A 21,162-nucleotide genomic window follows, 5' to 3' on the forward strand; every position below is an offset into this window, starting at 1 on the left:
GAAATAAACTAAATGGCACTGTGTTGTAGTGTGGGTAATAGTAGGCCTTAACATAAATATTTATTCAGTACCCAAATGGAGAGGGCTTACACAGATAAATTAGGTCTTTTGGTTGATGTAATTTGACTGAGTTTAAGAAATGTGCTTTGCTAGTTAATGCTGTATATTCAACAAAATACCCCAAATTACTGGAAAAAGAAAGCTGTGATAGCCACTTTGTTAGTGTACTGACTTATTTCACTTTAAAGTTTAAGGGACAATATTGTCATGAAACTTTTAATGAGGTGTCAGATTTGAACTTGAACATAAACACATGACTTGAATTTTTAAAACATAACCCCCAATTAGTGAAACTTAAAAAATAAAACTGAAATTGGATTAAGAAGAGAATCAGGTTTGATTGATTTATTTTTTGTACAGGCAAAGAGAAGTGCATTGGAATGCTTGCGCTTATCTCAGAATCAAGATTCGAGATTCTTTATTGTCATTTCTGCAGCTGCAAGAAACAAAACAGAAACAAAACTGTGTGCTGCCTGGAATGAAGCAGTGCAAATAAGAGCAAATAAAGTTAAAAACATTCTGACTAAAATATAAATATACTAAGATATGGAAACAACAATAAGGCCAGCAGTCAGTTGTATTCACACTGTGTAGTGAGAGTCTAAGTGTTGACGTGCATATGCTGTACTGTGCAATTAAGATTGTGCAAAACAAGAATTGTGCAAATGTTCAAAGAAGGTCGCTGGTCACGGTTTGCTTAGTGCACTTACATTCTGTGAGAAGAAGCTGTTGAAAAGTCTTTTGGATATACAGCTGATGCCCCTGAACTTTCCCCCCGATGGTAGCAGGGAGAACAGGCTGTGAGATGGGTGGTAAGGGTCTTTTAGGATCTGTGACACCCTACAGACACAGCATTTACTGTAGATGTCCAGCAGCGAGGGGAGGGGGGCATCTATAATCCTTCTGGTCATCTTCACCAATTTATTTAGCTGATGTTTCTCATAGTTATTAGATTTGCCAAACCAGGTGACCCTGTACCGGTAGGTAAGATACTCTCAATGGTGGTCAAGTGGACAGTGGGGCCTTCTTGAGTCTCCTAAGTGGATGGAGCCACTGTTGTACTTTCTTGACAATGGCTGCAGTATTGTGGTCAAGTCCTCTGGCAGCCATGAGAGGACCCTGTGCTTACCATGATGGAGTTGGATGTTCTTTTTCCCACTCTGATTATCCGCTCAGGAAGCTGAGGACCCAAGTGCAGATGCCAGTGTCTGTGTCCACCAGTGGTGGCCAAAGTACTGACATTCTGTACTTAAGTAGAAGTACAAGTACTTGTGTTAAAAACTACTCTGGTAAAAGTTGAAGATGGCATCCTCAGTGGAACGGTTTACTTTGTAGACAAACTGTATGGAGTTCAGTTTGGCAGGGAGACAGGATTTTATGTGCTGCAAGATTAGATTACATTAGATTCAACTTTATTATCATTGTACGCAAGCATACAATGATAATTAGCTGCTCGAAGCACTTCATCAGCACTGGTGTGAGTGCCATGGAGCAGTAGTCATTTAGATCAGCCGGGTTGTGCTTCTTTGGCACAGGGACAAGGGTAACTCTTTTGAGACACTGCCTGGCTGAGAGAGGTGATGGACATGTTTGTGAAAACATCTTTTAGTTGCTTGGCACAGTATTTCAGGACCCACCCGGGGATGTTGTCGGGTCCTGCAGTTTTCCATGGGTTGACGCTATCGAGGATCGTCTTCACTGCAGTTGTGGACAGCTGCAGGATCTGATTGCCAGTTGAAGGGGGGGCGGGCTCCATGCCTGCGTGCTGTTGCTTGCCTCAAACCGATCAAAGAAACTGTTGACTTCATCAGGCAGGATGGGGTTGTTGAAGTACATATATGGGGGCGGAGCTTGTAGTCAGTCGGAGAGTGGAAGCCTTACCACAGCATCAGGTGTCCCCTGTGTAGGTGAAGTGGCTGTAAAGTCCATACTGCCTCTTTGCCTCCCTAATGCCACATAACAGTTTGCTTCTAACCAGTCTGTATGTTGATGCATCTCCCGACATGATGCAGTGTTTCTGGCTCTCAGCAGTATGTGTGCACGTACATTCCAAAAATACACCTCTCTTTATAAGTAAGCAAGGTTATCTGGGGATTCTAATTGGCTGTAGTTTTAATGACTCGTTTACTTTCATCCAAGCTGCTGTTGTCAGATCCACTGGTCAGAGCAGCCCTAATGAGTTCCCTGTGGAGAAGTAGTGATGACTGCGTCCACCCTTGTTATTGCAGCACGCTGTTTATAGTCTTCACTGTAGCTACTCTGTTTCTGGTCCACTGAGGTTTTGATGCTGGGGGCTCCTGAGCTGGCCCTGGGTTCAGCACAAAACTTATTTTTCCTACTAACATGTTTCTTAAGTAAAAAGAGGTTAAAGAGAGGTGGAAGCTGAATTCCTAGGGGAAAATTAAATGAATATGAAATTACCTTGCGAAAAACATTTCTAGAATTTTAGTGGCAAGAAGTTTTAAAATAAGTTTTAAAACTTCTTATGTTTACACTTCATGATGATCAAAAAAACTGTCAAAATTCAGTCAAAGCACAGGATTTGTCATTTCTGTCATAAATCTGGTAATCAGCACATGACACAAGATGTGTTTTCTAATATGATGAAGCTCTAAAAGTAATTTCAGCAAAAAGAGTAACAACATAACACAGTAACAATTAAAGATGCATGTTGTTTCCTTAGTGTTTGCTGCCCCCTAGTGTATTTTGTGTGCTGTTACTACTCAAAATGCTTTAAGATTCAGCTGGAAGTGAATCTCTGTTCATGTAAGTAAAACTGTGGGTGAGTGAATGTGTGGGATTTTAGTTTTTTTTTTTATTACTGCTGATTTCCAGTTACCTCACATCTACAAATGATGTGCATTTACCCATGCTCCTCCTTTTATTATTTTGTCATACTCTACCTCTAAGACAACCTGTTTTCTAACCTTATGAAAAAGACTGGATCAGCGTAATAGACTTGTGTGGTAACCAACACATCTGTGGTAGAACAAGTATGTAGTAAACAGGAAATAGCCCACAAGAACAATTTGAATCAGATGTATGAATGGGACAAAATCTAGAGTCTGCATAATGTTCAAGTTCAGACTGAAAAGGCCTCAAAGTATAGTCAAGGACACATTTTACTATATAGAGTAAAGGGAACTGTGATCATGATCGTTCATGAGTGACAAGTTAGGTAATCATTGACATATAATGGCAGCTGTCCCTCATACAGCAAGAGTCCAGTTTTTTTTTTAAAGCAAACCCAGCTTAGAAATAATTTATTAGACTTATAAGTCTACAATGTGTGGCAAAGTCTTGAAAATAAAGAGCAATGGAAATGGTGTTTCTTACGTCAAATAAATGTGTTTCTATAAGACACTTATATTCAGTACATGCATGCTCATATCATATCAAATGTAAGCATGACAACCAGTTGTGGTGAAAGCAAACACATTTATTGTTGTGCATACAAGTAATTAACATCCAAAGAAAGTAATTAATAAAAAAAATAAAGTTAGATGTAAAATTATTAGACTTTTCTCAGTTATGTTCTACTTAACCTGATAGTAATGATAAATATTAGTAAAATATTTTATATGGTTGCACTTACTGACTTGATTAAAAAAAATGCTGAAATATTAAAATACAATCATAAAACAAAAGTGGAAATAGATTAATTTTGTTATGCTAACAGAGCAAAACAATTTTTATTGCCAATAAAATTTAGATCAATAACTATTACATGTGGGAAAAGTCACAAGGTTTATAAAGCTATTAAATGTACTGTATGTGTGACAGTAGCAGAGTAAAATAAAATGTAACAACATTAAAAACAACATGTGTAAAATGTAAATAGCATTGCTCAAACTGCCCACACATATTTTCAGTGAAAACACCAGCATACACAATTACACTATGCACACTGGCCTTCTGTACACAGACAGCCCACACACACACACACACACACACACACACACACACACACACACACACACACACACACACACACACACACACACACACACACACACACACACACACACACACACACACACAAGCAGAGGCAGAGTGGAATCTGATAAATGTGTCACATGCATTAGTAAACATCTGTAATCCACCCACTGCTCAATTCAGTTTCTACTTTTTCAAAAAGGCATTCATTAGTTTTTTTAACCGCTTATCCAAATTAAGGTCACAGTGAGGCTGGAGCCTATACCAGCTGTCATAGGGCAACAAGTGTGTGCACAGCCCACTCCAGTCCATCACAGAGCAAACACAGAGAGTCCGTTTAGAATCTTCAGTTAATCTAACAAGCATGACTTTGGACTTTTGCAGGAAGCACATGCACGCACGGGACAGGACATACAGACTCCTCTCAGAACCTTCCGGCTGTGAAGCACCAGTACTAACCATTGCAAGAGCCACCTTTCAAAAAGCTCTTAAATAAAATAAATTACTTATTTTTTAAAAAGTATGATGCAATAACCATGACTTAAAGAAACAAATTCAGCTTCTGCATAATATGAAACCCATTATGTTCTGAATATTCTTTTGCACATGATGACTTTGCGGTGTCTAGAAATGTATCAGATGAAGCTGTGACCTCTGTATCTCTTCGAATATCCGTCGATTTTATACAAAAGATTTTTCCTGTTGCTTCACCTCTCCTGTTGCTACTGTTTGTGAATCGTCTTTTGCTGGTCTTCCGAAAACAGGCAGCGCTTTTGCTCCTGGTGGAGAGGAGCCAACATGTAGCAGAGCTCCCCCAACCAGGAGCAGCACACTGGCCCCCCAGCCCAGGTACAACGCTGGCCCCAGTTCTCTTTTTAAAGGTGCTGCAACATTTGGATCATAGAAGTCCCTAATGATTGCATAGGCAGTCCCACAGATGGGTATCAAGTAGGCAAGGCCAGCAACAATGAAGAGCATCCCTGCTATCCTAGCCAGTCTTGCCTTGGAGTCCTGGTTATTGTCACCCATGCAGTGGGTACACTTGGCCCCTGCCACCCCGAGGATGATGGCCAGAAGACAGAGAAGCAGAGATAGAACTGTGAGGCCCCTGGCCGCTTGGATAAACGTGGGCAGAGCCAGGGTGGAGTCATAGGTCTTGCACTGGATCTGGCCTGTGGTCTGAGACAGACAGTTCATCCACAGTCCCTCCCACAACACCTGGGCAATGACTAGCTCTCCACCTACAAAGGCAGATACACGCCACAGAGGAGCTGCACACACTAGCGCCCCGCACACCCAACCCAGCAGAGCCAACACCAAGCCCAGCAGCTGAAGACCCGTTGATGCCATTGTCGTTTAAGAAACTTTAGGAAAAAAAAAAAAAAAAAAGAGTTTTTCTTTGAAATAGCTAGGTCCAGTATTCTTTTTTCCCACTAATATATTCTAGTCATTCAGTGAGATTTTAAGTTGTTCTTCTCCTCAGTGTCCTTTCGTTTTCTTCAAGTAGATATTCTGCAAAAAAGGAAGTCATCTTAAGAAATGTATTTCATAGAGACACATTTTAAATTAACTGAGGCATAAAATAGGAACAGAAAATTTGCACAGCAGTAGTGTAGTGTAGTGATCTAGTGATGTCAGCTACAGATTTTTAGCAAATCTCTTTAATACTTACTTTTCTATTCGTTGTCCACAGATAGTGTGGTGTCTGATCATTTGTGTGTTTCTAATGGTGCAGTATAGCCATGCGATGCAAGTAGTTGGTATCTTTCTTCTGTTGTGACTGACCAGCTTGTCTCCCTAGATCTCATATACAGGGATGTAGGAGGACAGCAGTGTAATACTGCATACTAAAAACACACCACACACACAGAGCTAGTTATGCAAAAATGAGATTACAGCACAAGGACACTAGGACACTTTGTCACAGACGTTGTTGTTTGCTGCTATGTTGTCATCTCTTTGAGTTGGAGTGGGCAGAATGAGGCGGAGGATGAAGTCAAGGAGGGGTAGTTTGAAGCTGATTGGTGCCTAACTAACTATAGTGGGATACTACAGAATTCAAAAAGTTCTAATAAGAACTGAAATTGACATGTTTAAATTATATATTTTGTTGAAAAAAAATCTTCTAAGTTTTAAACTGACTAATGCAATAAATATTAGGTTTTGTGAACACTGGTTTGGTTGTAGGAAGTTTAAATTATAAGTTGTTCTGTAATCAGCCACCTCTAGATGGCATTAGAGACACTGGCAACAGTACCACACTGGCTCAGTGTCCAATTTTCAGGATCTTCAGTGGAGTGTTCTAATTATCACCGTGCAACACAGACTGGGCCAGTTTTAAATTATACATGTAAATTATAAATGTGACAAATTGAGAAGAGATGATGGAAGCAGCTCCTCGGCCATGGAAGCGCATTCCATGAAGCTCACCTGTTTGCTTTTCGACTCGTTGAACGTCGCTGATCGCATAGTTGATTACCAATTTAAGGAATAAGTCTTCCATATGTTTTCTTGATCGTAATGTAATTTATTAAAGCTGTTATAAAGCCGGATTGCGTTGCCTGGAAGCCGAGAGATCACAGAGATTAATTGGTTGTAACTTAATTATTTGTTGGGCAATTGATATGACGTCACCCACAAACCAGTCCGCATTTTGTTTGGTTTATGTTCCGCGGAATTCACTGAGCTCCTGAGAGACCCATTCTCTGCGATAGTTGCTAGCATGGAGGCGACAGGAACACCTGAATTCAAGGATTTGGATGCGTGAGTGAATACTTTTGGCGACATATGTTCCAAAGTACTCCTTTCAGCGGTACCGTTGATTGTAAGAAAATTACAGTTATTGATTTAAGTTTGCGCTTTCAGTTCCAGTACCTTCGTTTGTTTTTGTTTAATTTGGACATTCTTGTATTCACTTTTCTTTGTAAGGTTTGACAGTCATTATTTACATATAAGTAATATGTGTATGTGTAATATGTGTATGTGTATATGTTAGCTTTTTTTTTTTTTAATTTGCCTGCTGTAATTTTAGTAGAAAAGAATCAAACCTTAAAGAACACAAGTGAAAGAAGTTCTCCAACTTCTCTGGTTTCTAACAACAACAGGGCAATGCAACGGAGTTTCCAAATCTCTTAAAAATGTTTGCCATAGCTAAGATTGCAGTGCCACCTGCTTTATCACATGTAAAGTCTACATTTAAGCAGTTTAAATGCTATTTTTAAGGCTTGCTCACAGCTTTCGTAAAGTTTTAGTTTAATTTTTGATTAAACATCTGTGTGGATAAGAGTTTCACTTCACTGGAAGCCACTGTGTTGAGGAAGAGTTTCATTTCACTGGAAAACACTGTGGTGAGCAAGGCATGCCTAAGTACAAGCATATGCTCTGGAAGAAAACTTTAGAGGGGAGGACAGACAGATTTTGTGGTTTAACTCATATTTGATCTGTTTCCTGTTCCTCTTCTTCCCCCACAGCAAGATGGGTTTAACTAAAACTGAAGGTGAGTATTCTTACTTTTGTTTATGCATGTTTTTTTGTTTTGTTTTGTTTTTTAACACTGCTTATGTAAGCAGTGAACCCACCAGTTAATTTTTTTTTATTGATGTCCACAGACTCCTGCGCCCCAGTGATTGATGACTTGAGGATCGTTCTGCTGGGGAAAACTGGATCAGGAAAGAGTGCAACAGGCAATACCATCCTGGGTTGGAACGCTTTTGACACAGAAATATCTCCATCTTCTGTGACAAAGATATGTAAGAAAGAAACTGGACATTTTGATGTCCGAACTGTGAGTGTTGTTGACACCCCTGGTATCTTTGACACATTAATTAAAGAAGAGGAACTGAAAAGGGAAATAGAGAAATGTATAATGCTCTCTATCCCAGGACCCCATATTTTCCTGCTGGTGATCAGATTGGATGTGCGCTTCACAAAAGAAGAGAAGAACACTGTTAAGTGGATCAAGGAAAACTTTGGTGATGAGGCCTCAAAGTATACAGCAGTGCTTTTCACTAAGGGCGATGAGCTTAAGGAAACTTCCATTGAGAACTATTTAGACAAAAGTCCTGATCTGAAGGAGCTCATCACTGAGTGTAAAGCTGGTTACATTGTGTTTGACAACACATGCAAAGAAAATCGCACTCAGGTAGCTGATCTGTTTGAAAAGATAGACCAGACAGTGCAATTAAATGGTGGTCATTACACTGGCAGTAAATATGAAGAGGCCCAGAGACAGATGACTAGGAATAAAATGTGGCGCAAATGTGGGGACACACTGAACTCTGCAGGAGGGTTTTTGCTTGCAGCAGCAGCACCAGCTGCAGGGGCTGCAGCTGGTGCTGCTGTAATGGCAGAGGGAGCAGCAGTTGCAGCCATACGGCCACTTTTAATGTTTGCAGGAGCGGGGATTGTTAAAAGCATTGGAGGCTGGATCAGATCCAAAACAGAGAACAGCTGAGTCATGTCAAACTATGACCTTTATGAAGTCATCCATGTGTTGTCTTGCATACAAGGACAAATTCACACTTGATTTTTTTTTTTTTTTCACCATGGTTTTCTTGTATTTTATCATTGTATAACAAATATTCGTGACACATTGCATGCTTGGAATAGCATCCTTTATACCTGTTATCATATATCTATGATGCTGTGTAGTCCTGTATTCATATTGTTAAAATCTCTGTGTAGCAAGCAAATGTAATTTGAGGTTTTAATGGCACTTCTACAACATTATTGTACATGTATTTGACAAAATACTTTACTTATCTGGTTTTGGTATTTGTACATATTTTAAATATTTGAAAAATCTTGTTCTCAATTTAGGCTACATGTGCTTGTGTCTGTATGATCCATCAGTATCAAAATAATAAAAAAAAAAATCTAAACCAAGAAGTGTTGTCTGTAATTAATTAGTTACTACTTTTAGCCATTTCATTAACAATAAATTATCATTTAAAGCCAGAATAAAGCTGCATTAAAATTAGGGATGGCACGATACCACTTTTTTATGTCCGATACCGATATTTTACATTTGGATATCGGCCGATACCGATATAAATCCGATATTTAAAATTGATCCAGGCATTTAAAAACATTAAAATAAAAAAAAAAAAAGAAGTCAACAGTCTCCCACACAACAAAATCAAAGTCTTTTAGTTGTCCCACATACAAGACTAAGGACCAGGGCGGGCAGAGCTTTTTAGGTATTAGCACCAAAGCTCTGGAACTGTTTACCACTCCAGCTCCATTTAGCTGACTCTGTGGCATCATTTAAAAAATAGTTGAAAACTTTTCTGTTTAACCAGGCTTTCTGGTTTCTGACTTTATTTTTATTCTTTTTCTTTTTAATATGGTAATGTTATTTTTTTAACATAGTGTTTTCCTGGGGGGGGGGGGGGGGGGGGGTGATATTGTGTTTTAATTATTGTACAGCTTTATAAATAAACTTTACTTACTAACAACAATAACTATCACCTGAATCCTGTTGCTTCTGTGTGAGAAGGTGATGCATTGGCTTATGGCATGTTGCAAATTTCATTAGGGCTGCAACTATCAATTATTTTAGCAATTGCGTATTCTATTTATATTGATTACCCAAGTAACTGGATAAGAAATACTTTTTTCATATTAACAGTTCATCTGCATATTTTAACTTCTGTACTGCAGTTTTTCCCTGTGTGAAACAAACAGGGTGGATGGAGCAGCTACAAAGTTCTCTTTTCTTCACTTACTGATCAGGTGGTTGATGAAGTATCTCCAGCTGTTTCCCAGTAAAGGTTTAATGGAGGTTACAGGGCCGAAAAGGCTTTTTTTGGACACTAGAAAAACATTTCCTTCCGCTCCATCTGAGCTCGCAGGCTCCGCCTCTTAACGCTTGTGCAGACAGACTGCACGTAAATCAGCTGACTGCTGCTGTTTATGTTGAAAAACTGGGGGCTGTGTGAGCGTAATCTTGTAATGCTTTATATTCACAAGCATTCTCTCCTAAATACATTTCAACTGCAGGTCTATATTTAGTCACAAATCAGGGATTAAAGTATCAAAAATATTTTGACGGCGAAGGGGTCCTTCCGGTGCCGGACGGTCACCAGTGCTAATAGCTGTGCTCGCTAGCAGTATGTCCGGGAGCTGAAGTAGAGAAAAAAATAACAGCTGATTACCAGCACAGCGAGCACAACACACAAACAAGGCAGAGAGCGGTGGAGGCTGAAAAACATGTCAGCGATGATCGCTCAGTGTCAAAGAGAATCCGTCGCAGCGACGGAGAACTGAGGGGGGTTATTTGCTGATCCACTCCATTCCAGTAGGTGGCGGTAATGCAGCTCTAAGCTGGTTTGGTCAACCGCAAACCCACAAGAAGAAGAAGACGACGGAGCACTGTAATGCAGCTAATGTGAGCGAAACGTTATTTAATGTATCGGATTACATTTTTTATTTCTTTCCGATATCCGATCCAGTAATTTAGGCCAGTATCGGACCGATACTGATACTGAATATCGGATCGGCGCATCCCTAATTAAAATAATGATTAGTTTATTGTACCTATTGTTGTAAGCTTTATGAGATAATCAGATAATCAAGAAGACGGCAATTCTTTACTCATGCCCAACCTCTAACCATGATTCATGAAATTCAGCTTGGAGGTTTTCACATAATCTTGCTGATATATAACTCTAATGATCACTGAATCCTAAATTATGACATCACACTCAAACAACAAATATAATTTTATTTTACACTAGGTCTGTGAAACTGAAACAAAAAAAAATATATTCATTTCAAAAGATTTCTCATCCAGTAAGTTTCATTAGAGCACTCATTTCATTGCAGCCACTACATCAGACTGTGCTGCCTACATCTCAGTTTTCAACCTTTTCATATCTGAACATTTTGAACTTGTTTGAACTTCCATACTAAAAAGTCTTTGGCAGTTTTTTTTTTTATTATTATTATTATTGTACAGTTTTAAAGAAATAAGCTTCAGCTTCAGGATGATTTGTTCTGTATGAGCACTAATGTTTCCTTACTTTGATCCCTGTGTGGCTGACACAAACTGGCCGCCATATTCTTGGTAATGTTGTTACTGATGGTATGCACTAGCAGTGTCGTAGTCGCAGTACAATGAGGAGTTGTTCTGTTTCCGCATACGTGATGGGTCAGTCGACGTCTACCATTGTTTCCCATTTCCTTCAGGGAAATGAGCTCATAATGTTACTAAGGTGAAGGAAGCAGTTCACCATAGTCTACAAATTAATTTTAACAGTTAGCGCATAAGTTATCAAAGTATAATCTATAGGTGAACAAATTATTTACATTTATTTTTAAATATTTTTTTTAATTTGAATCCTACTTATGAGCCAAAATAAGTTGAAATATTATTCATACTCATATCTAAGCTTTAGACAATAAAATCAAAAAGAAGACAAATAAAGCAAAGTTTTACATTTCATACCATTTGTTTACGATCAGCTTTAAATTCACGTATTTATTTTATTGCAACATTGATTCCATAGTTCATAGTTTAGAAACAAATGCAAAAAAGACCCAAATAAATCATTCAGTGATCACAAACAAACAGCAACATGTACGAGACTAATACTGTATTTGGAATATTTATATTTATATTCAGTATCACAAACTATCGCTGAACCATGTCCTTACCACTAGGCTCCATCTTGTTATACAGGAGGGTTTGTTTTAGCCTTGCATTTTATGCCTTTCCAAATGAAAATGGCAGCTAGGCCACATAACACTCCCAGGACGAGCACAGGGGCTCCTAGAGTCAGAGCCACTGTGGTGTTAGCTCCCACTGCAATAACAACCCCAGCAAGCACTAACACAACAGCAGCGGCCGACGCCACACGTATATTCTTTCTTTTAGCCACCTTCTTCTTGTTCTTCTTTTCCTCCTGCTTTTGTCTCTCTGCGTCCCACATTTTCCTTTCCTCCTCTTTCTTCTCTTCCTCCTCTTGTTTCCTCTGCTCCTCCTCTTCTCTCAGCTTCCTCTGGGCTTTCTCATACATTTCATTTGTGTAGTGTTTACCCCCATTATCCTGTACCATTTCCTTGATCATGGTGATCAGCTCTTTTACCTGTACACGGTCGTCCATGTCAGTGTTGTTGAAAGCATGATATCTGCGTCCAAATGTAATCGAGAGTCTCCGCAGCTCCTTGCACTCCTTCAGAGCATTGTCGGCTTTAGCTTGATCTTTACACGTAAACAGCATGATAGTGTACATAGAGGCATCGTCTCCAAAGTTATCTTGGATCCATTTAACGGCATTTCTTTCCTCTTCTGTGAACCTTACTCCAAGCCTGATTACCAGGAGGAAGGCGTGAGGGCCGGGCACTGACATCTTGACACACTCCTCAATCCTGATTTTTAATTCTTCCTCTGTGATACCTGTATCAAACAGGCCAGGAGTGTCAATAACCTGCACCAAAGTCCCATCCACTTCCCCACTCTGTGTCTGGCAGTGTGTGGTCACGGACATAGGGCTCGGATCCTCTTTGAAGGCAATTCTCCCAAGGATAGTGTTTCCTGATGCACTCTTCCCTGAGCCAGTTTTTCCCACCAACACTATCCTCAAACCTCCAGTTAAATCCAGAGCTGTGGCAGAAACAGCAGACACAGAGTTACTAATGTTCACAAAAATTTAAACCCTTAATTTCTGCCTTGTTATTTTAAAGTAAATGTTTTTTTTGTCCGTGGACAGTCAAGTGAAAAACTGCTTTGGTACATTTTCCATGCTAAACATTTTTTGGTTTGAATAATAATAGCTCACAAAGGATTATGTCTATATGAGAGAGTCTAGAGTGGCATTGATAAAGAGTACTACAAGCCAGCAAGTCCACAAAAGCTTAATTTATAGAAATGTCTCCATCCTGATGATTAAAAAACAAAACAAACTTGAAGAATCCCTCAGGAGGTGCACTCATACACTGGGAAAAGAGTTTCAGGCCAGGAAAAGCTATACACTGTGGTGTGTGTGTGTGTGTGTGTGTGTGTGTGTGTGTGTGTGTGTGTGTGTGTGTGTGTGTGTGTGTGTGTGTGTGTGTGTGTGTGTGTGTGTGTGTGTGTGTGAGTGTGTGTGAGTGTGTGAGAGAGAGCGAGAGAGAGAAATATGTGTTATCTACTAATTTACTACAATGGACTTTTGCAGTCTTTTATTAGCTCTTAAGCAGAACTACCTGTACAAAAGAAGAAAAAAAATTGATCAAATTTGTTGCGATCTATTTGGAAATTATCACAAATTGATTTTTCACAACATGGCAAACAAAACATAAATTAAAAATACTAACAAAGTTGACCTTTTCAGCCTTTACTGTTATTTCAAAGTGGCTTACAGATACATGTCTGTTGGATTACTGAGATTTGATTAGCGAGACAATGAAGGAGCGAGCATACCTTCAAAGTTATTCAGACCACACCCATCAGACCGCGGAGTTCTCTGCTTCTTTTCTCTGAGTTGTATCTCTGTGACACAAAAATTATACCATTCAGACACAAAAAATAGACTATTAGTCACTGACATTGTTCTCAAGGTTTGCATTTGTTCCATTTGCTTCTAGTTTTGTTTTGGGTTTTTTTTGTGTTACAGTCTCACATTTAACAGCAATTAAATAATTAACACTTTGTTTTAAAACTAAGTCAGACAGATGGTCTTACCTTCAGCCATGACTTCAGATTTACCCTTTATATGCCCCAGGTGACCAAATGTGCTCTTCCAGACCCGAGCTGTGAAGCGCTGCGGTTCAACACATTCTCATTTGGTTTTGAGAAACTTCTGGAACGTTCGGCACAGGGGGCTTCCCATTTCCTTGTATTGTCTTCAGTTTACATTTGAAAACATGAATGCCTGTAGAGGCTGTCCACAGCTCTCTAAATATGGTGAAAATGTTTGTGTTCATCATGTTTACATCGCTGGGATGCTTTAAAATATGTAAAAGAAACTGAAGAACAACATTCATGTCATTCAGCTGATCACATTAGGTTACCTTACTTTGGGTTATTCTACTATAACCTGTGTATTGTGGGCAGCATGTATGAGAATGGTTCTGTTTCAGTAGATGTTTGACCTGAAACAGGATGTAGTTTGTTTCATTTAATGTTAAATGGTGATACAACAAAAAATATCAAAGCTGCTTCATTTAAAAAAAAAAATGGAAATAAAAGCCATGAGACATTAAATTCACTTCAGTTTATCTTTAACAAACTTACAGAGAGAAACAGATGCATATATGACTCATTCTCAATAACAAAGAAAGGGTGCATGATAGTTTTATTTTACCATTAGCCTCATTGTCATTCTAGCACAAATTATTGAAAACTATATTAATATTTGTTCCAGTCTTGGCCATTATTTAGGAAAAAGGTTGAATGGGGATAGTTCTTCTGTGCAGTGTTCTGCAATGTAAACAGCTGCTCCTCCAGAAACAGGTAAAGCATACACTCCTAATATAAAAGGAAGTCCCATAGCAGCTAGAGCTGTTTTGCAGGACCACCCATTTTTTCTAAGTTTCTTCTGGGCTTCCTCATACATCTCATTGGTGTAGTAACTTCCCCCATTGAATTCCACCATTTGCTCTATTTTATTTAGAAGTTCTTCAACTTGGGCTCTGTTCTCCAGGTCTTTGGTGAATGAATGGTATCTTCCTCCACAGGAGTTTATCAGTCTTTGTAGATTTCTGCTCTCTTTCACATAGTCTTCCACCGTTTTATCTTCCAGCAAGTTGGCATGTGTAAACAGTATAACAGTGTACAAGGAAGCATCAGGACCAAAGTTTTCCTGGATCCATTTCACAGTGTCCTGCTCCTCTTGTGTGAACCTTGACTTCAGGCTGATTACTAAAAGGAAAGCATGGGGTCCAGGAACTGACACTTCAATACACTTTTCAATTTTTGCTTTCAAGTCTTCTTGTGATTTGGTTGTGTCAAACAACCCTGGAGTGTCAATCACAACAATGTTCTGGTCACCATGTTTTTCCTCTGCTCTTTGGCACCCTTCAGTCACAGAATTAGGTGAGATGCCTTCTTCAAAGACACGCTTATTCAGGATTAGGGTTTAATCCCGGGATCCGGGATTCCCGGGAAATGCGATCAGAACCATTTCCCGTTTCCCGGGAAACGTTAGACGGGAAACCGGGAAACAAGTCGCGCGCGTCGATTTGACTTTCAGAAAGAAAAGAAAGCTTCAGAATGTTAAATTTAAGGAAATATTGAGAGAATGGTTCGTTTAATGCGAAAAGCATTACTCTTCATTTCAGGCACGTTCAGCCTCCGTTTAAGGCTTCAGCCTCTTCATCTCAAGCGTTTTAATAGAGGTATTACACAGTTGTACTTTTTTCCTCTTTAATTTGTTGAAATCGTAGGCAATGTGTTTACCCTAAGGTATTTTGTATTATATAATTTTATATTATTATATATTGTTATATTGCATTATATAGCCTATAAAATATGCCTGCCCTGAACAATAAAGAAATATCTGTTTAACTTCGAGTGTTTCTTTTCCTCGTTTGCAGCCGCTTACTAACAATCATGAATTAGGATACGGGCCTAATGTGTGAAGAAATTATCATGAAATAGATTGCTTTAACATATTTCGCTTTTAAAATGGAGTTGAGTAAAATGTATATTTTTTAGGCTATAAGGATTGGCCAGTTTTTCAAAAGACGATTCACAGCGAACCTACTTTAACCCTCAGACACGGTTTTATAAATTTGTTGTTGCCAGAATGGCAATGACCAAGTCGTAGTGCATTACTCAAGGCCCTGTGTTATGCCATATTATAGTGTAGTATGGTAGTTAACTTTTCAATGACTATTACAGCGTTCCACTGGTGGAGATATAGCGCAACAGATGTCGCCACGACAGCGTGGCTGAGCCTTTATCAATGCTGTGGAGATGAACCGTATTGTTTTGCACCAGCAGTTGTAAAATAGCTTGGTATAATTCCATGTACAATGGAGGAATATTCGAATTATATTTGTTAAGGGAGTGTTGAGGAACGATACAACACCGCATAGCTCGAGCACTCGAATGTCCAGATGTAGGTTTTATTGCGTTAATCAAGCCGACGTTGCCCCCTACTGGGCATAACAGGACATAGCTGGAAAGCTACCTCTACAATATCACAATAGGTTAAGGCCGACACAGGCTACAGAAGGCCTAATTAAAATAAAAAAAATAAATAAACTTTTTCCCGGGATTCCCGGGAAATGGCTCGTCATTTCCCGGGATTTGATTCATGTCATTTTCGGGAAAAATATTAAACCCTATTCAGGATGATATTTCCAGAGGTACTCTTCCCTGTTCCAGTTTTCCCAACCAGAATGAGTCGCAACTCTTCAAAATGTCCAGAGCCTAAAAAATAACAATGGTAACACTAAATTTGAAGAAAGGTGCATAAGACTTAGATGACACTATTATGGCATGACACCTTTTGTCATAGTCTGTATGAATATTTATGCCCCTCATCATCAAGTGTCCTTAATTAAATTTGCATAATTTTTAGCAGTGTAGGCTAAAAATTTGATTTGAAGGAAAGCTTCAAATCAGAAGTGCCTGACTCCGTGGTATAATTCACAAACGCACAGCTTAAAGCAGATAACCCGAAAGCTGGAGAGGGAATGGCGTCTCACTAAATTAGAAGATGCTCATTTAGCCTGGAAAAAGAGTTTGTTGCTCTATAAAAAGGCCCTCCGTAAAGCTAGGACATCTTACTATTCATCATTAATTGAAGAAAATAAGAACAACCCCAGGTTTCTTTTCAGCACTGTGGCCAGGCTGACAAAGAGTCAGAGCTCTGTAGAGCCGAGTATTCCTTTCACGTTAACTAGTAGTGACTTCATGGATTTCTTTACAAATAAAATTTTAGACATTCGAGAAAAAATTATTCATAACCATCTCAAAGATTATTCTTCATGTTCGGCTGCTTTCAGCACTGCTGGTATTTGTTTTGACTCTTTTGCTCCAGTTGATCTTTCTGAGTTAACTTCAATAGTTACTTCCTCCAAACCAGCAACATGTTTGTTAGATCCCATTCCTACTAGACTGTTCAAAGAAGTCTTTCCAATTATTGATGCTTCAATCTTAAAAATGATCAATCAGTCTTTATTAGTTGGCTATGTACCACAGACCTTCAAGGTGGCTGTAATTAAACCTCTGCTTAAAAAGCCATCACTTGACCCAGCTGTCTTAGCTAATTATAGGCCAATCTCCAACCTTCCTTTTCTCTCAAAGATTCTTGAAAGAGTAGTTGTAAAACAGCTAACTGATCATCTGCAGAGGAACGGTTTATTTGAAGAGTTTCAGTCAGGTTTCAGAATTCATCACAGTACAGAAACAGCATTAGTGAAGGTTACAAATGATCTTCTTAGAGCCTCTGACAGTGGACTCATCTCTGTTCTTGTCCTGTTGGACCTCAGTGCAGCTTTTGATACTGTTGACCACAGTCCCATCGCCAGATCTCAGTCTTAAGGGGGGCTTATGAAATCCAACAGGGGGGCACCACTATTATTAGCTTGATTAGTGATCTGGCTTGGGTGGGCGGGCCAGGGCGGGCCCAAGCGTATCAGTGGGCGGGCACGGCCCCCTAGGGCCCGCCCATAGCGACGGGTCTGGTTGACCATAGCATTTTATTACAGAGATTAGAGCTTGCTATAGGTATTAAAGGTGCTGCACTGCAGTGGTTTGAATGATATTTATCTCATAGACTCCAATTTGTTCATGTAAATGGGGAGTCTTCTTCACACACTAAGGTTAATTATGGAGTTCCACAGGGTTCTGTGCTAGGACCAATTTTATTTACATTATACATGCTTCCCTTAGGCAGTATTATTAGAAAGCACTGCATCAATTTTCATTGTTATGCAGATGATACTCAGCTTTACCTATCAATGAAGCCAGATGACACACATCAATTAATTAAACTGCAGGAATGTCTTAAAGACATTAAGGCCTGGATGACCTCTAATTTCCTGCTTCTAAATTCAGATAAAACTGAAATTCTTGTTCTCGGCCCCACAAATCTTAGAAACATGGTGTCTAACCAGATACTTACTCTGGATGGCATTACTTTGGCCTCCAGTAACACTGTGAGAAATCTTGGTGTCATTTTTGACCAGGATATGTCCTTCAATGCACATATTAAACAAATATGTAGGACCGCTTTTTTGCATTTGCGCAATATTTCTAAAATTAGAAACATCCTTTCTCAGAGTGATGCTGAAAAGCTCATTCATGCATTTATTACTTCTAGGCTGGATTATTGTAATTCATTATTATCAGGCTGTCCTAAAAGCTCCCTGAAAAGCCTTCAGCTGATCCAAAATGCTGCAGCTAGAGTACTGACAGGGACTAGAAAGAGAGAGCAGATTTCTCCCATATTGGCTTCTGTTCATTGGCTCCCTGTTAAATCTAGAATAGAATTTAAAATTCTTCTCCTCACATACAAGGTCTTGAATAATCAGGCCCCATCTTATCTCAAAGACCTCATAGTACCATATCACCCCAACAGAGCACTTCGCTCTCAGACTGCTGGCTTACTTGTGGTTCCTAGGATACTTAAGAGTAGAATGGGAGGCAGAGCCTTCAGCTTTCAGGCGCCTCTTCTGTGGAACCAGCTTCCAGCTTGGATTCGGGAGACAGACACCCTCTCTATTTTTAAGATTAGGCTTAAAACTTTCCTTTATGATAAAGCTTATAGTTAGGGCTGGATCAGGTGACCCTGAACCATCCCTTAGTTATGCTGCTATAGGCCTAGTCTGCTGGGGGGTTCACATAATGCACTGTTTCTCATTCACCTTATTTACTTTGTTTATACTCCACTCTGCATTTAATCATTAATTGATATTAATCTCTGGCTCTCTTCCACAGCACGTCTTTCTCTCCCCTCAGCCCAACCGGTCGCGGCAGATGACTGCCCCTCTCTGAGCCTGGTTCTGCTGGAGGTTTCTTCCTGTTAAAAGGAAGTTTTTCCTTTCCACTGTCGCCAAGTGCTTGCTCATAGGGGGTCGTTTTGACTGTTGGGTTTTCTCTGTATTATTGTAGGGTCTTTACCCACAATACAAAGCGCCTTGAGGCGACAGTTTGTTGTGATTTGGCGCTATATAAATAAAATTGAATTGAATTGAATTGAATAGGCAGTGTTTTTTTATGTCTGTATTATGGTGACTAAATATTAATCAAGTCCATGTACTAACCTCTCATAATAAGATCTGCCATAAATGTTGTAGGCCTAATTATTGAAGTTATTATTTAAGATTTAGTTGGTCGAAGTTAGTAAAGTTTATTAAACATTATGACCAATCCACAGAATTTTTAATGTAACAATGGTATCCCAGCAAATATAACACTGAAACCATCATCTGAGACATCAGCATCCAGTCGGATGCTGACTTTCTTTTACTCAAAGTCTAAAAAAGACATCGTAGATGTAACTTGAAGCAACATGAGATGTCATTGTAGAGAACATTTTTGAACTAGACAAGTGAAAAGATTTGGAAGAAAAGAAAAGAAATGTAGATTTAATGTGTTACTGTTAAAAAGACTTGTAGGCAACACTGACACATCATATCTTATCTTATCTGATACTTAAGAACCTTGTTTTTATGGGAAAAGGTGGTGTGTGTGTGTGTGTGTGTGTGTGTGTGTGTGTGTGTGTGTGTGTGTGTGTGTGTGTGAGCAGTGGCGGTCCTAGACTGTTTGGTGCCCTGGGCGAGCATCCCTCATTAACTCATGTTAATAGCACCAGGTGTGATATATATTTAAATATACACAGCTTTGGGTAAGTTGTTAAAATTTTGGCTGCTTTTCACCATATTTGGTAGGTTCTTAGGAAGTTTTTAATTGTAAAATTATATATCTATATGATTTTATAATTATATAGATATATCTATATAATTTTCCAGCCCATTGTGTTCACAAGCTGCCCAATCTGGCAACACTGCGCCAACCACCAACATTTGTCTGCGAGATCTCGCAAAACTTTTCAATATTAGTCTATACGTTTCGCGTTAATCTTGATATGGCAGTGTCAGTGAGGATGAAAGGTTTGGCGAGAGACTGCCAGCAAAAGTCGTCTTTATTTATAATTCAGTTTTGTTACGGTTGGCCCGGTTGACTGTCTCGCTCTCTTTCTTTCATTCATGCCTGTACAGTTTTGGCGTGGTGGCCTTTGGGAGGTTTCCCGAACAGGTCAGAATATTTTTTGCCCGTTGTACGATCGGATAAATGGCCTCTCCAAACCAAGCTCCACAGAGCTGAATTTCAGCCCACCTCTGTTTATGCCTGTACAGTTTTGGAGTGGTTACGGCCAACAGTAACCGCTGAATTATAAATTAAAGGCGACTTTTGCTGGCAACCTCTCGCCGATCCTTTCAACGTCCTCAGGGACGCTGCCGTATTAAAATTAACACGGAAAAGCATTCGAGATCTCGCAAAAGTTTTTAATATAAGGACATGCGCTTCCGCGTTAATCTTGTTACAAACACATACAGCGCTGCCCCGCCCCTTTCTCCTCTCCGCTGTCTGTCAGACCATGTCAGACATCAGTGTTATGTTAGGTTACATACTATAATGTGCGAAATAAAAGCAAGAAAAAAGATCATAGATATTTGTATTTTAGTAATTACTGTATATTGTTAATATGGGTAAAATACTTTATATTATTATGATACATGGATTGTACGAGTCTTTTTGCATACCTGTTGGTTGAGTTTGGCAGTGAGCAGTTTGTCCACATAATGTGATCAGTACAAGCAGAATGTATCCTGGGATCCAAGCCTTTACTTGCAACATCTCTGGAACAGTAAACTCTCAAAAACTTAGCAAAAAATAAATAGAGGAGAAAAAGATTAAAGTATTCTGCAGAAGCTAACAAGTAAAATCCAAGGTCAAAACAAAAGTCAAGTATTTAAATACATTTAATCAGTCTGTGATCCATATGATTTTGGTTGCGTAGCCAAGCAATATACAGTTTTATATACAGCCTAGCTTTGTATTATTCTTCTTGAGTTAAAATATGTAAAAGCTTTATTTTGAACGTACCTGTGTAAGTCTTTCTTCAGGTGTATGGTATCCTGGTAGCACAAACAGAACACACCCAGATAGCAAAACACTTCAAATCAGCCGATCCGCCCCACCCTTCTTGCTCTCCGGACTGGGCCCGC

The 21,162-nt window shown here is 39.3% G+C and overlaps 4 protein-coding genes across 6 annotated transcripts; 1 reads left to right on the top strand and 3 right to left on the bottom strand.

Moving 5' to 3' along the window:
* Positions 1 to 4,042: 4,042 nt before the first annotated feature.
* cldn31 (claudin 31) lies at positions 4,043 to 5,795 on the bottom strand. Its single transcript, XM_030740002.1, has 2 exons — positions 5,669 to 5,795; positions 4,043 to 5,508 (listed from the first exon to the last, which is right to left on the bottom strand). The coding sequence occupies exon 2, from the start codon at positions 5,344 to 5,346 to the stop codon at positions 4,678 to 4,680; it is 669 nt and encodes a 222-aa protein (XP_030595862.1). The 5' UTR covers positions 5,347 to 5,508; positions 5,669 to 5,795; the 3' UTR covers positions 4,043 to 4,677.
* An 858-nt stretch (positions 5,796 to 6,653) lies between these two features.
* LOC115787320 (GTPase IMAP family member 9-like) lies at positions 6,654 to 8,702 on the top strand. Of its 2 annotated transcripts, none has more exons than XM_030739982.1 (3): positions 6,654 to 6,759; positions 7,467 to 7,492; positions 7,605 to 8,702. In XM_030739982.1, exons 1-3 carry the CDS (start codon positions 6,719 to 6,721, stop codon positions 8,447 to 8,449), a joined length of 912 nt encoding a protein of 303 aa, XP_030595842.1. In that variant the 5' UTR covers positions 6,654 to 6,718; the 3' UTR covers positions 8,450 to 8,702. The 2 variants fall into 2 exon arrangements, with proteins under 2 accessions (XP_030595842.1, XP_030595850.1); XM_030739990.1 differs by having other exon boundaries at positions 6,668 to 6,820.
* Positions 8,703 to 11,448: 2,746 nt separating this feature from the next.
* On the bottom strand, positions 11,449 to 14,065 carry LOC115787314 (GTPase IMAP family member 7-like). Its single transcript, XM_030739971.1, has 3 exons — positions 13,661 to 14,065; positions 13,400 to 13,468; positions 11,449 to 12,601 (listed from the first exon to the last, which is right to left on the bottom strand). Exons 1-3 carry the CDS (start codon positions 13,668 to 13,670, stop codon positions 11,670 to 11,672), a joined length of 1,011 nt encoding a protein of 336 aa, XP_030595831.1. The 5' UTR covers positions 13,671 to 14,065; the 3' UTR covers positions 11,449 to 11,669.
* Positions 14,066 to 14,293: 228 nt separating this feature from the next.
* LOC115788193 (GTPase IMAP family member 9-like) lies at positions 14,294 to 21,126 on the bottom strand. 2 transcript variants are annotated; one of them, XM_030741140.1, is made up of 4 exons: positions 21,041 to 21,126; positions 20,698 to 20,816; positions 16,266 to 16,354; positions 14,294 to 15,038 (listed from the first exon to the last, which is right to left on the bottom strand). In XM_030741140.1, the coding sequence occupies exons 2-4, from the start codon at positions 20,789 to 20,791 to the stop codon at positions 14,352 to 14,354; spliced, it is 870 nt and encodes a 289-aa protein (XP_030597000.1). In that variant the 5' UTR covers positions 20,792 to 20,816; positions 21,041 to 21,126; the 3' UTR covers positions 14,294 to 14,351. The 2 variants fall into 2 exon arrangements, with proteins under 2 accessions (XP_030597000.1, XP_030597006.1); XM_030741146.1 differs by having other exon boundaries at positions 20,698 to 20,793; positions 21,041 to 21,098.
* Positions 21,127 to 21,162: the final 36 nt, after the last annotated feature.

Source organism: Archocentrus centrarchus, chromosome 1, assembly GCF_007364275.1.
Source record: "Archocentrus centrarchus isolate MPI-CPG fArcCen1 chromosome 1, fArcCen1, whole genome shotgun sequence".
Taxonomy (NCBI): domain Eukaryota; kingdom Metazoa; phylum Chordata; class Actinopteri; order Cichliformes; family Cichlidae; genus Archocentrus; species Archocentrus centrarchus.